Raw genomic sequence first — 15,135 nt, 5'->3', positions numbered from 1 at the left:
GCTATATAGCACAGAGAACTCTACCCAGTCTTCTGTGACAATCTACGTGGGAAAAGAATCTGAGAGAGAATGGATATGTGTATATGCATGACTTGGTCACTTTGTTGTACAGCAGAAATGATCACAGCCTTGTAAATTAACTATACTTCAGTAAAACTTAGGGAAAAAAACCACCGTGAGATACCATTACACGCCTGTTAGAATAGCTACGATTAACGAGATTGACCGTACTAAATGTTGGCAGTGATAAGAACTGGAATTCTCATATACTGCTGATAGAACTGTAAAGTGGTACAGACACTCTGGAAACCATTAGCAGCCTATTTTTAAAATGAAACATACATTTATCATCCAATTCAACTTTACCCAGGAGAAGCATAAGCATAGATCCATACAAGGTCTTTGATGCAGATGTTCATAATAACTTTATTAATAATAGCCCCAAACTGGCAGGAACCCAGATGCCCCTCACCTGAGGAATGGATAAATAAATTACGTTACATCCATACAATGAATTACTCAACAAAAATAAAGGAATGAGCTATGACCTACCGATACCTGCAGCAATGTGGAAAAACGTCACACATGTTATATTAACTAGACTTCGCAGAAGTCTGCAAACAGAATTATTTCATTCATGTGAAATTCCAGAAATAGTGAAACCATAGTGACAGAATTTCCTGCACATGTGATCATCTTTTTTCGGGAAAAAAAAAAAAAAAAGCCAAAGGGAAGCAAGATGAATTGTGGTTCTTTGCCCAACTTATGTATTATAGTAGAGGACCTACAGCTGTCTTAAAATTTTAACATATGCATAAATTTACTGTAATCACCAAGTGAATGAAGTGGATGATTAATTTGTACTCTTTTGGATCAGTGAAACGTGACTGTAAGATACTGAGACGTTTTGTTCTGATGACCCCAGTGGACTCATATAATTAGATTTCAAGAGAATTATATGAAGTTCCAAAACTTTATATAATTAGTTCCCAAAATGACGTTCTTAGTAGCTGCATCATCAAAATCAATGATAACTTCTTAAGTTCAATACTTCGAAGGATACAAGTATGTTGAAAATCCCCTCCTTTTCCCCAAAAATAAGTGAACTTAATTTTTCCTTTTAGTCACTCTTTTTTTTTTTTTATCTAAGCAGTCACTCTCCTCATTTATTGGTAATAGCCAATAATATCTGATTTCATTTTCTGATAAAGAACCAAGGTCAGAAATCAGCTTAGTGGTCGCAAAGCCTTCCTAAACACTAACTCGTGGCAAACAACAGCCCAGAACCTCCACAGGCAGGCTAAGAAGTAATTGCCTTATAAGCAGAACAGTTTCACCTTGACACACGGGCTACCTTGGGAGAAAGTGAGTTCCGCCAAGTTTAAATGGCCACTGCAGACTGTTGACAGGTAGGAGAGAAGTTTCAGGCATCGGATGAAGTGTCAGGCTGGTGGAAGCACTTTGTCACCTGGATACGGCCAGGCTCCCCAGGCCTGGGCCACGACTGAAAGTGTCCTGAGCCTGGCAGGGGTCACAGCTTCCAGCCTGGGATCTTGTGGATATTTAGATGATAAACCTTTTCTGACATGTTAATTGAACTTCATTTTCAGGATGGCAATCCCCTAACCAGTTTTAAAGATGTTGTAGTGCCTCCAAAATGGTTCTGAAAGATGCCACCTGAAAGATGGGTTGAAAACAAAGATCATTTGCAGTCAAGCAAACATGCACAGTTCTGTTTGCTTCAGTGCCACCCAAGACCTCTTCCTGCCTCGCTCGCTTTTCTGGAAGATACTCGATGAATTTGATTTGCTGTCATTATTGGTTTAATTGAAGTTGTTAGATATCAAAAGTCCAGACCTATATCTCGGTCACGATTCTTTTTCCAGAAGCACTTCATGGCTTAAAATAACATATTCAGAACTTAAAATTGCCGACACACTCTTCCAAATAGCCTGGCAGAAGAGAAGAAGGCCCCAGATGGTCGAGGTTGGCAGTGCCTGGGCCACTGCGTTCAGAACGCCATCTTTAAAGTAGATGAAGATTTATTTCATAGTGAGGCTGGGAATATGAACCTTGTATTTTGGAATGGAGTGTCTCATGTGCCTCCCTCCTCAGACGCTGAGAGCATGAACACAGCTTCTTTTCACTTAAATGAATCCCTGTTGTAGTCCTCACACTTACTCATTCAGTAAATATTTCGTGAGCATCACTGTGCCTCCGACTATGGGAGGTGTTGGGAGGAAAACAGACACAAACAAGGCCTTAGCCAGAGACATCTCCAAACATATTGGGGGCAAACAAGATGGAAAAGGACGTTGCCCCCAGAGAGTGTCTGAAGCATGCCAGTTGCATGAATTGGGAAATAGGGGCCACGGAGGTCAAGGGGAGAAGAGACTGCATTGGAGTTACTGAAGGGAAGAGGGGTTTACAGGAGCCAAGCATCAGCTCTGTCCCAGGGAGGGGACAGGTGTGTTCTATTAGGCAGAAATGCCAAGGAGAATGAGAGGAAATGACTTTGGTGATTAGGACACTGCTGTTGACCTTCAGAAAGAGGAGTTTCAGGAGGGGATGGGACGGGAACCACATTGTCATGAGTTACAGGGCAGATGCATTTGCGGAAACAGAGAGCTGGTTGCTCATTGGAGATGTTTGACCGTGAAGGGCGGACAGCACCATAGAGTCGATGAGAATTATTGCATTTTCTTTAGAAGAAGAAAACGGTTATTTTGATGGTAGAGGCTGGTGGGTTGCCGAAAGGAAGAGATTAAATATGTTTGAAAGGGAGTAATTAAATTGTACGCTCTCAGAGAAGATAGTATCGATAAAGGAAAGACCCACTGGACAATTGATAGCATTTTTTTGAAAAGAAAGTGAACTGGCATAAGCTGTATTTTTGCATTTCATGTAATTGCAGTTACATTATGAAAGTCAAATATCCTTATGGATGAGTAACCCAAGTAAGATGCTGGGGAGGAGGAAGGGTGAAAAGTAGTCCCATAGTTAGTGTCTTGCTCTTTAGAACACATGCATGGTTTTTATCCTCCGGTAGTAGTTTAATGGGTCTGTTTCTTATCTTTGCACTGGAGCGTCAAAGAATGCAAACTGAAGACAGGAGTTTTTCTGGACCTTCTCCTCTCACGGCTAGGACTCATCATTACGTCATTGATGGTTGAACGGGTTGGGTAGACAGGGAAGGGAAGTAACACCCTTTGGCAGGTGAAATTTACAATTTCCATGAAGCTTAGCCTGACTCCAGGACAGAAGTTTTCAGGGAGCTCTGTCTTTTGGGAGCAAGCGCAGGTCTAATCATGCATCGTGACAGCCACTGTGTAAGACTTCCTGGGATGGCCAAAACCCTGAGAAATAGCTGCCGCGTGCTGTGTGTGCCGATTAAACCTTCTGAATGTGTGTTCGGTTACCCTGCCTCTTTGCTGTCTGGATCAATATGGACGCCTCTTGCTCCTTCAGCATTAAATGTGTCCCTGAAAGAAGTTTTTCTCCACCGAGGACCTCACAGGTGTGGCACTTGTCCTCCTCAGACACAGGTGTGTTCGCCGTGGTGAACAGCCATTCCTTGTCCCTGCTGGGGAAGCTGACCATCAGCGCTGCCTTCAACGTGGTCTATATCTACACCTCGGAGCTGTACCCCACTGTCATCAGGTATGTCTTGCACACAGCCCTCTCCCCACAGCATCCTGCGTTTTGTGGTAGGTTTCTTGCATTGATGGAGATGTGGTCCTCACTTCCCCTGGAGCACAGTGTGGTTGTGGGTCAGCAGCAACTTGGCAAGCCGTTGTGAGCCAGACACTCTGGACGCTGCTCTGTGCCTGCTTGGCCAAGGAGGATGCATCTTTGTCGTGGGCTGAATTTCCTCGTGTTGGTCGTGAGGGAAGTACTGTACACTAAACATACCCCATCAGCCAAATAGTGCTCAGATGTCGTTTTTATTTCAGTGAACTTGAGTTATTCAATCACCTTCCTGTGTCAGGCACATGATGGACCAGGGGACAAGGTCCTTGTTATCAGAGAGCCTACATTTTAGCATAAAATATGCACCTTAAAAAAAATAATGCTGGCGTTCACATTGTGGCTCAGTGGCAATGAACCCGACTAGTATCCATGAGGAATCGGGTTCGATTCCTGGCCTCGCTCAGTGAGTTGGGGATTGGCATTGCCGTGATGATACAGGTTGCAGGTATGGCTCAGATCCTGCGTTGCTGTGGCTGTGATTGTGGTGGCAGCTGCCGCTCCGATTTGACCCCTAGCCTGGGAACATCCGTATGTCTCAGGTGTGGCTCTAAAAAGCAAAAAAAAAGAAGAAAAGAAAAAAGAATTTGGCTGAGATAATGGGGTGATCTGTGGTCACCTTACCTATAACCCTTATCATTCTCACTTCCTCTCCCCTCTTTGACACCTAGACTCCTCAGGAAGGCAGTATTCTCACCTTCCTGAGAATATATGTTGTCGGCTTCTATTTATATGCCTGATCCTTTCGTAGTTTATTAGATGAGTTTAAAGAGATGGGCAGACTTTTCAGATCACAAAATCCTGGATCCTCTATGGCTGTTTTAACCGATAGGAGCCCTAAGACACAAAAATCTGTAACAACAAATATTTATGTGCCCATCACCACACCAGCCTCTATACTCGCACTGGTCCAATATCGCACATAGGTATTTCGGTTTAAATTCATTAAAATGAAATGAATTAAAACTTCAGTTCCTCATTTTTAGTCTCCTTGAACATTCAGCAGCTGCCTGTGCCTGGTGGCTTCCATATTGGACAAGGTAATTACAGAACATTTGCAGCATCACAGAAAGTTCTAGTAGGGAGTTCTTGATAGCATCCTGTGCTTCCACTTTGGGATATGTTATTATGGGCCCACCATCTCCCATCGTCTTTAAATTGTTCCCCTAGAACTAACTGATCATTTTTTTTTTTTTTTTTGGTAACTTTTTCTTGTGCCTTTCAGGAACGTCGGGCTTGGAACTTGTTCCATGTTCTCCCGAGTTGGTGGGATTATCGCTCCCTTCATCCCCTCACTGGTTGGTTTGTACCTCCTAGTTTTGTTTTTCTTGATTCTCTGCTTTGAAAACGTTTATGCTTTTGAGTAGAGAGAGGTAACTGACAGCTGCCATTAAGATCAGCTGACACAAGAGTTCCCGTCATGGCACGGCAGAAACGAGTCCCACTAGGAACCATGAGGTTGAGGATTTGATCCCTGGCCTCACTCAGTGGGTTAAGGATCCGGCGTTGCCGTGAGATGTGGTGTAGGTTGCAGATGTGGCTCAGTTCCTACGTGTCTGTGGCTGTGGTGTAGGCCGACAGCTACAACTTCGATTGGACCCCTAGCCTGGGAACCTCCATATGCTGCAGGTGTGGCCCTAAAAAGACACCCCCCCCCAAAAAAAATAAGCCTGATACAAATGTATTTTGTGAACCTTATGCCTTTTAGAGTAAGGATTCATCAGGGCAGGTGGATCCTGCCCAGGGATCTCCTGTAGTCATTAGAGAGGCAGCTAATCAGCTTGCCCCTTCTTGCCCTCATTTAAGTTCGTCGAGTAGTGAACAGTTCCTACGTGTCTGCTGTGTGCCCGGCTCTGTGCCAAGCTCTTTACATACATCGCTCATGCCGTCTTCACCATAACCATACAAGGCAGGTCCTGTTAAATGGAGTCCTCCTTGTGCCTCAGCCAGTTAAGGATATGACATTGTGTCCATGAGGATGCAGGTTCGATCCCTGGCTTCGCTCAGTAGGTTATGGATCTGGCATTGCCATGAGCTCTGATGTAGGTCACAGATGTGGCTCAGATCCAGTGTGGCTGTGGCTGTGGCCCGGCAGCTTGCAGCTCCGATTCAACCCCTCACCTGGGAACTTCCGTGTACCACAGGTGCAGCTCTAAAAAGAAGAAAAAGTAAATGAATAAGTATGTTAAATATGTTAACTAGGAGTTCCCGTCATGGCGCAGCAGAGTCAAATCTGACTAGGAACCATAAGGTGGCCTCGCTCAGTGGGTTAAGGATCCAGCATTGCCGTGAGCTGTGGTGTAGGTTGCAGATGCGGCTCGGATCCTGCGTTGCTATGGCTGTGGCATAGCCAGCAGCTACAGCTCCAATTCAACCCCTAGCCTGGGAACCTCCATATGCCATGGGCGCGGCCCTAAAAAGGCAAAAAAAAAAAAGCCTATATATATATATACATACTAAATTTGTTCAATAGTGAGGAGAACTCAGCACGCCACTTGGAAAAGAAAATTAGAAGAGATCTAGTAAAATGGCAACCCTAGCATCCATCAGTCAAGTTCTAAGGAAGATCCCAAGGTGCCTCTGAGCACCTCTGCCTGGCCTCCTCTAGGTCTTTTCCAGCTGAGACTCGCTGAGGTGGGACTAGGTGCGGCCTGGGGCTCTGAGCCTGTTCTGTGGACAGCTGCTTCTCTGGCAGCTGCTCCCCATGTCCTAGTACAGACATTTCTAAATGTCAGGGTAACCTTTTCTTTTCTTGAAGACGTGGGATCCACTTCCTCTTTCTGGATAGTTCTCCATGTAAATCATGCTCAATTTTAGGTCACAATACACGTCTTAGGAAGAGTCATATTAGTTCTGTTCTGCAAAATGTGCCCACCTTCAAGTGTTTACCATGAAAGATACCCAGCTTTGGGTGGTTGCCCTAGAATATTATCTTACCCAGCCCCGTGTCTCCACTGCTGAGTCCCACTGAGTTGAGAAGAGGTCCAACCACACGCTCACAGTGCTGGGGCAGGTGTTGTTTTATCCGAAAGGACTTCCTAACTCATAGGGGGCTGCCCCACAGAATTTTGGAGCCCAAACCAGATGATAAAGCTGGGTGGCTCCCGTGCAGGAATTCAAGAATGGTCATCAGCTCAGAAATCTCCCAGAGCCAGGTCCTGCAAGGACTGTGGTCTTATCTTTGAAATAGTTTGTATGTAAATAAACGATTTACAGGTTCCTGAGGCGGTCTTTTGGACAGGCCCTCTACCACGTTCAACACAGGTCATTTCCAAACCGTGTGTATGGCTTTCTCTAGGCTTTTCTCTTCCCTTTCAGGATAGTGATACGTTTAACCCCCAAGCCTCTCAGTTCCCATGCTTAGTGAGCCAGCACAGGTATATGGGACCGTTTGGCCAATTCCAGGGTTGAGTACGTTGAAGTCCATCACCGGCATCTGTCTGGGGTGTGTGAAGAGTGTGTGGAGATCACTGTCATAGCCGCTTGCCTGGAGTGGGAGCTGGGTGTCAGACTCACCCCACACTCTGGCTGTGTCTGCCCTGCTCAGACAGCCAAGGCCCCTTCCCTTCCCCACGGTCCCCACCCCATGCATGGGAATCCTGCCACGTCCACCTCTGATCCACATGTTGTGCTGACCTTTTTTTTTTTTTTTTTTTTTTTTGCCTTTTTAGGGCTGCATCTGTGGCATATGCAAGTTTCCAGGAAAGGGGTCGAATTGGAGCTGCAGCTGCCAGCCACAGCCACAAGGGATCCAAACCGCATCGGCAGCCTACACCACAGCTCCTGGCAATGCCAAATCCTTAACCCACTGAGTGGGGCCAGAGATGGAACCCATGTCCTCCTGGATCCTAGTTTGGTTCATGACGGCTGAGCCATGACGGGAACTCCCATGCTATTCTTTTTATTTGCTCCCTCCCATCTCTGCAGCTGACTCCCTCTGGTTTCCCTGGGGTAATTCTCTAAGGGATGGAGAAGAAGGGCTTTCTAGTGTCTTCTCCTGGGAAGGCCTGACCTGGACGGTAACCATGGTGGGTCCTGGGTCACAAGACTGCTGATGTCACCTGCTGGGAAACTCACACTGAGGTTTTGTTTATTTCCATTCCACTCCCTGCCCCGACAGAAGTACGTGCAATGGTCTTTACCCTTCATCGTCTTTGGCGCCACGGGGCTGACTTCAGGCCTCCTGAGTTTATTATTACCCGAAACCCTTAACAGTCCGTTGCTGGAGACGTTTTCTGACCTTCAGGTGTATTCCTATCGGAGGCTGGGGGAGGAGGCGTTATCTTTGCAGACCTTGGATCCCCCTCAGGTATGGCGGAATTTTTCTCATCGTTCACATTTACCACTTGGATGATGATAGGTTTTGGGGGGCGGGGGAGGGGCGGAGAGGAAGTTAGGTTAGATTAAATGGAACTGAGCAAAACTGATGGAAAACCAAAGTAGGATCTACTAAAAGCTGATTTTCAGAGACATAAAGATGATGTCGTTAGTTTTCCTAGACCCCTTCTGGGGCCGATTCGTAGCGGAACAAATGTCATCGAAGTGCATTCGTCCCTTGAACTGCCGGACAGTGGTTTACGTTGGGAACGTCATGACGTCATCTCACTGCCCTTTTCTCCGTTTCGTCCCTTAGTCTGCGGGCAAGGACAGCCCTTTAGGGAGCGAGAGTGAGGAAGAAGAAGAGTTTTACGACGCAGATGAAGAGACTCAGATGATCAAGTGAAAAGCCCCAGACTCCCTCTCGGAAGCAGAGGACCAGCGCCCCCGGTGAGAACCCCTTCTCCCAGGAGCCTGGAGGGGGCTGTGGAAAGATTGGCTTGAACAAACGCAGATGGTGCTCCGCGTGGCCTGATGTCTTTGAGGCACCGAGGAAGCTGGAGAAGCGATTTCATGAACGAGGACAACCCTGCCTCCAGTGAAGAGCTGTTCCTTTGCCCCCAGTTCTGCTTTAGCTCAGAGTCATGACCGCTGGCCAGACGACTGTCATCCACATGCCAGGGTCAGTAAGCTAATGTGTTTCCAGAAGTTGGATTGGTTTTCAGTTTCATCGTGACCTGAAGGCAAATATGTAAAACATCTTCTCACCATGAAGATGTAACCTGTGTACCATATCTGACGTCCGCCCCTCTCAGTTGCTCCTCACCAGGAATCCTTGGAGGCAAGTTGGTGTTCACGTTTCATTTTTGTGCCGGAGGAGAAGCTCAGAGAGGTCATTTGCGTGGCCCGTGGGTTTCCAGCGTCTCCCTAACTGATGGGATTGGGGCCCTCAACACAAAGGCTTGATCGCCTTGTGCTTTGGGTCCCCCCCAGGGGACCTGCTAGGAAAAGCCACCTGTTCCAAAGTGATGTTCTCAGAGCCCAAAGCGTGGCTGCATCTCCCTGTGTGATTTTGTCACGTCCCACCTGTGTGCGCGCCTCTAGAAAAAGTTCCATCTCAGACTCTAGCACCAGCAATAACTTCCAAACTATGCCCGGTGAATGATCAAGCTTTATAAGGGGGGTGGGCTGTTAAAAAGTGGCTTGTTGAGCACACTTCCATGTTAAAAAAGGGGAAAAATGTGCTGTTTTTAATAAGGAAGAAAAGGAATTACTTTCCCAGTTTTCTGTTTTGTTGTCGGTGTGGTGCAGGAAGCAACTTGAGCAGCATTTCAGAACTTTTCTAGTCCTAGATCGGCCCCCGGCCTGTTTAGTTAGCTTGAATGGAAGGCACAGTGACGTCATAGGAAATACTAGTTTTCATTAAGACTTACCAGCCTTCAAATAAATGGAAATCATACTCAGTTTCCTAAAATCATGTGCTGAAAATGTTTCCTTGCGAAGCCCGAGGATTGTCTCAAATAGGCGTGTTAACCTGGAGTGAACAAGTTTGGACATTATTCCTTGCGGTCCTTTTTCCAACTGAGAAAATTTCTGTTTTCAGAATTTGCTTTCTACTAATCTCTTGGAGAAAGAAATTTCATTAGCGATAAAGAGATGTCAGTACTGTGTCTGCTTCTGGAAATCTTAGAGGCCTCACTCTGAATAGGCTCCAACACCCACCTGACCTCTTCCATTGACCTCTTGGTTTGCACCATATCAGCCTCTATCTTTGTTTTTGTTCATATATATATATATTTTTTTCTTTTTTCTGGCTGCACCTGTCACATGCAGACGTACCTGGGCCAGGGATCGAAGCTGCACCATGGCAGTGACCCAAGCCACAGCAGTGACAATGCCACATCCTTAACCCACTGAGTTACCAGGGAGCTCCTGTCACAGTACTTTTATGTCCTTCATGACCATGATTTGGTATTGGGCTCTTTAGAAATAGGAGCCAGAGTTCCCATCATGGTGCCGCAGAAACGAATCTGACTCGGAACCATGAGGTGGCAGGTTTGATCCCTGGCCTCGCTCAGTGGGTTGAGATTCCGGCATTGCCATGAGCTGTGGTGTAGGTCGAAAACGCAGCTTGGATCTGGTGCAGCTGTGGCATAGGCTGGCAGCTGTGGCTCCAATTCGACCCCTAGTCTGGGAACCTCCATGTGCCATGGGTGTGGCCCTAAAAAGACAAAAAGACAAAAAAGACCAAAAAAAAAAAAAAAAAAGATATAGGGGCCATCTCTACCGCTGTTTATTTATCTCATGCCCAGAGCATGTGTCTAGTCGTAGTCCAGACCTACTAAGAATTACTCTTTCTGGCTGTCAGAGAAATTGTAAATCCCAGGCAAAGCTGACCCAACCCCCCAAATTGTGGAATCTTGCTGTCTTTTCTCTGGAAAATGGAGACCCTGTCCACCATCAAGAGAGAAAGAAATGAAGAATTTACAAGGACACTAAGACGCTACAAGGACACTAAGACGCTCTTCTGTGTTCATGGAGTTAAACATAAAGCAACAAACTAACGTATTGATGATTGTTGGTTGGTTGGTTGGAGCTGCCTTTGCATTTTAAGAGTATTATTTCCCATTGTAAAAAAATGTGAAAACTAAAAGTTAAAAAATAGCATTCTTGCAGGTCCAACACCCAGGGGCGACCAGTGTTGTAGCTTTGTTCCATCTAAGGACCAATAGGGTATCCATCTCTCACGGCACTGGGGTTCCCTCTGCCTCTGGCTGGATAAATGAGGTTTCCATTAATTCTGACCCTGGGTTTTCTCTTTTCTAGCTTTAGGGTGGGGGAAGAGGGTGAAGGATACACAGGTTGAACATATGTTGCCAAGGCTGCACTGACGGTCAGTTGCTCATGTCAGATGCCTCAATAAATTTTGTTTTCTTTCTAGGTGATCTTTTGCAAAGTTTAATAGTTACTGTTTTTGTTCATCCCTCGCCTTTTATAAAAACATCTTTTCCTTTTGTTCTTAACTGTTGAAGAATATTAACTGTAGAGAATATGCATGAGTATCTTTGTGTTGATTAAATTACTGGAAAACTCTTATTTGATAGGTAACACGTTTTGTTTGTGCAAATGACTTATAAAAGTTATCCATTTAAACTTTTTATTAGATTCAGAATTGAATTTCTTTTCTCCTAAAAAGCAGCAAGAAAAGCGTCAGAAATCCAAGAGTTTTCAGGGTCAAAGTTCTTTTCAACAGCTTACCAAGAACCTTGACACTACACGGATGGATTGAAAGAAATTGTGTTGTTTCCTGATTTGGTGAGTTAAAACCATTGCTCATTGAAAATGCACTATTTGTCATTTGGCTGATTTCAAGCAATGTAGATATTCTTTAGTATTTAAAAATGAACAAATAAATAAAATACAACAAATAAGCAGATGAAAGTTTCTGGGACATTGCCTAAGTAAAGGTAATCTGGACAGGTATTTTTAAGGAGGTCAAATTGATGAAGGTACCTTTTTTTTTTTTAATGGCCGCACCCACGGCATATGGAAGTTCCCAGGCCGGGGATTGAATCCAAGCCTCAGCTGTAACCTACACCCCCCCAACCATGGCAACTCCAGATACTTTAACCCACTGAGTGGGGCCAGGGATGGAACCTGCACCTCCACAGCAACCCAAGCCACTGTGCCACAGTGGGAACTCCTATGAAAGTACTTTACTATTCTTAACCCACTGTGCCACAGTGGGAACTCCTATGAAGGTACTTTACTATTAATAGAGTTATTCTCTTAACCCACTGTGCCACAGTGGGAACTTCTGTGAAGGTACTTTACTATTAATAGAGTTATATTCTTAACAAAAACATATTGAAATAAATCTCTCTACTAAATCAGAATGAAAATGTAGCTTTTTTTTTTTTTTTTTTTTTTTTTTTTTTTTGTCTTTTTGCCTTTTCTAGGGCCGCTCCCACGGCATATGGACGTTCCCAGGCTAGGGGGTCTAATCGGAGCTATAGCCACTGGCCTACGCCAGAGCCACAGCAACTCAGGATCCGAGTCACGTCTGCAACCTACACCACAACTCATGGCAATGTCAGATCCTTAACCCACTGAGCAAGGCCAGGGATCGAACCTGAAACCTCGTGGTTCCTAATTGGATTCGTTAACCACTGTGCCATGACAGGAACTCCAAAATGCAGCTTTCTAATAGGACTTATTCCTCCATTTTTATTAAATCTTACAAATTCCTGTTAGAACATTAGTTCTTAAATTGGACACCTCTAAAAGATTGTTTTAGCTAGATGAAGTGAAAGTATGTTGGTTTCTTGTGAATTTAATAAAGAATTGTGAAACATAGACCTTTCCTCTGTCCTTAGAGAACATGTCAGGATGTATAGCAGCTTCTTTGACACACTGAGCAAATACAGAATCTGCTAGAAATTATGGGTGGTATGCGGGAGAAGGGCTGCAGCAAAGTTAGGGAGTCAGTGGATACAAGAGATAACTATATTTTTAGAAAGAGAAATGCAAGGATAATGTATTGTTGGAAAATCCATCTGTGTAGTATGTTAAAGGAGAAAGACTTTATCATTATCTCAATAGATACATGGAGACTGTTTGACAGAACTCAACATCTGTTTAAAGTGAAAAGCTATTAGCAAACAAGGAATAAAAGGAAACTTCCTAAGCAAGAGAAGGGGTATTACAGTAGGCCAGGTGAATTGGCACACAGGGTCTCTTCACCTCCCTGGGACCTTGGCCTTCAGACTTTCTTGATCATGACCCCAATAAGAAACATTTTTAATGTATTCTCTCTCCTCCCTTGCCCCCTACCTCTTTCTGTGTTTATCTCTGTCTCTTTCTCTACCTCCCTTTCTCCTCACCTTACAAATATATACTAGATATATATGTATAAAACGTTCTTGAAACAATGCTTATTCTTGCTCATTACAGTGATGGTTTATATTCTGTTTGTGTGTGTGTGTGTCTGTGTTTTGACATGCCTGTGGCATGCAGAAATTCCCAGGCCAGGGACTGAACTGGAGCCACAGCACTAAATCCCTAACCACTAGGCCACCAGGGAGCTCTTATTTTGTTTTTAAATGGCATTTGTGACCTTCTAGACTGATATCTTGACCTGCTATAGTTTAGAATCCATGGTTCTACCCTGTCTTCTTGTACTGCAGAGGCATTAAGGCTAAGATGTGCATTTCCCAAACGCCCTTTGTAGCTAGGCATCCGGCTGCAGTTAAGGGTCCATCCATCAGATTCAGATGGAATTTGAAATATGGAAGTGAGGTGGAGGCTGTATTTGTGATGCATCTTTTTTTTTTTTTCCTGCTGGAGTCTACAGGGATGGAAGCACTTGTTTTTGCTGAGGCAGTTTCAGCAGAAATGTTGACAGTCAGAAGAGATATTGATTAGAATCTTAACAAAATTTTTTACATAGAACCTGTGAAAATCTAGTACTCAGACGTAAAAGCAAAAATCCAAAAGTACTCAACAATCCCCTAGAATAAGAGTGAGCAGAAGGGACTCAACTTCCTAGATATTGAAACTTTTGAAGCTGTGGTGTCAGCCCAACAATAGACAAATAGATCAGTAGAATGTAATAAAGATCCCAGAACAAGACCAAGCATAAATAAAAATTTGGCATTTTTTGAAGACAGCATAACAAATTAGTGGGAAAGGAATGGACAATTAAATTATTGATGTGGAAACCGTTGGGTTTCCATTTCAAAGAAAATTAAATGAGGACTTTTCTTCTCATCATAACAAAAATAATTTCTAAATGAATCGAAGACTTAAATGGAAAAAGCAAAAATTTAAAACAATTATAAACTGATATAGCAGAATGTTCTTATGACCTTGAGGGATAGAGGGATTTTTCAGGTAAGTAAACACCACAGATCATTTTCAAAAAGATTGATATGTTTCAGTAATCTAAATTTAAAACTTCTTTCTATATGACTAGACACACCACAGACTTAAAAGAAAACCAGTAGATTACGAAAAAACATTTGCAACCTCTGTAAGAGACAAAGCTCAATATCCAGAATATAGAAAGAATTCGTGCACATCATAAAGAAAAATAATAGGAAAGTTTACAAAAAATATGGTTAGGCAATTCACAGATGAAAAGTTGCTCAACCTCGCTAGAGGATCAGAGAAATTAAAACAACATTAAGTTATTCAAAATCCATTAGGTTGGAGGAAAAGAGTCCTAATGCCAAATTTTGAAGATAATAAGAAAAAGGAACTTACGTCATGATAAAAGTATAAATTTATTCATCAGCTAGGTTGTCAATGGCCATAAGGTTGAACATGTAAATGTTCTATAACACAGAAATTCTGCTTCTACAGAATATATATATGTCATGGAAGAGTTTTCATATATTTTGACTATAACCCATTGTAAGAAGAATGCTTCAAACTGTGCCACACACAGTACACACCTACCTACATACATATCCACATATGTATAATCACCAAAAGAAGTTTAAAAAAATAATGCTTACCCTTACTATATACATTGCATGGTATTTTTATTTTTATTTTATTTTGTTTTGTTTTATTGTAGTCTTTTTAGGGCCACACCTGTGGCATATGGAAGTTTCCAGGTCAGGGCTCAAATTGGAGCTGTAGCCACTGGCCTCCGCCACAGCCACAACAATGCCTGGTCTGAGCCACATCTGCAACCTATACCACAGCTCACAGCAACCTTGGATCCTTAACTCACCGAGCGAGGTCAGGGATCAGACCTGCGTCCTTAGGGATACTAGTCAGATTCACTTCCGCTGAGCCACGCACGACAGGAACTCCACTGTGTACATTGCGTGGTATTTCATATGCTGTTGTATGTTAATGTAAAATGAGAAGAAGTTTGGTGAAGTCACACGAAAGTGACTTCAGAATTCATAAGCACATAAAACCATGGGGAAAAAGTGAAACAATACCTTCTGTATTTGCCTTGGTACTTGCCAAGTGTACGAGTGTGCAGGTAGGTATGTACAGAGATGTCCACTGTAGCAGCCAAACAATGAATGAAATGTCTTTGGTAGGGAAATTGAT

At 43.7% G+C, this 15,135-nt stretch overlaps 1 protein-coding gene across 14 annotated transcripts in view; it reads left to right on the top strand.

The window, feature by feature from the left end:
• The window catches only part of SLC22A15 (solute carrier family 22 member 15), a 255,205-nt gene extending 243,983 nt beyond the window's left edge, over positions 1 to 11,222 (top strand). For 12 of the 14 annotated variants that reach the window (XR_014844386.1, XM_085023482.1, XM_085023479.1 and 9 more), the window contains 4 exons: positions 3,540 to 3,660; positions 4,973 to 5,045; positions 7,868 to 8,056; positions 8,381 to 11,222. Coding sequence is in view for 11 of the 14 variants with exons in the window: in XM_085023482.1 (XP_084879608.1) it covers positions 3,540 to 3,660; positions 4,973 to 5,045; positions 7,868 to 8,056; positions 8,381 to 8,470 (473 nt within the window). In the remaining 3 variants the exon portion in view is untranslated. Of the gene's footprint in view, positions 1 to 3,539; positions 3,661 to 4,972; positions 5,050 to 7,867; positions 8,057 to 8,380 lie in introns of all 14 variants that reach the window. The other 2 variants (XR_014844385.1, XR_001308430.3) reach the window with 1 other exon arrangement.
• Positions 11,223 to 15,135: the final 3,913 nt, after the last annotated feature.

This window comes from Sus scrofa, chromosome 4 (genome assembly GCF_054392235.1).
Source record: "Sus scrofa isolate SSC_HxYL_T2T_F1_AM1 chromosome 4, Sscrofa_HxYL_maternal_Yorkshire_Landrace_v2.0, whole genome shotgun sequence".
Lineage (NCBI taxonomy): Eukaryota > Metazoa > Chordata > Mammalia > Artiodactyla > Suidae > Sus > Sus scrofa.
Note: the sequence above shows the minus strand (reverse complement) of the source record. Positions and strands in the feature narration are given on the sequence as shown.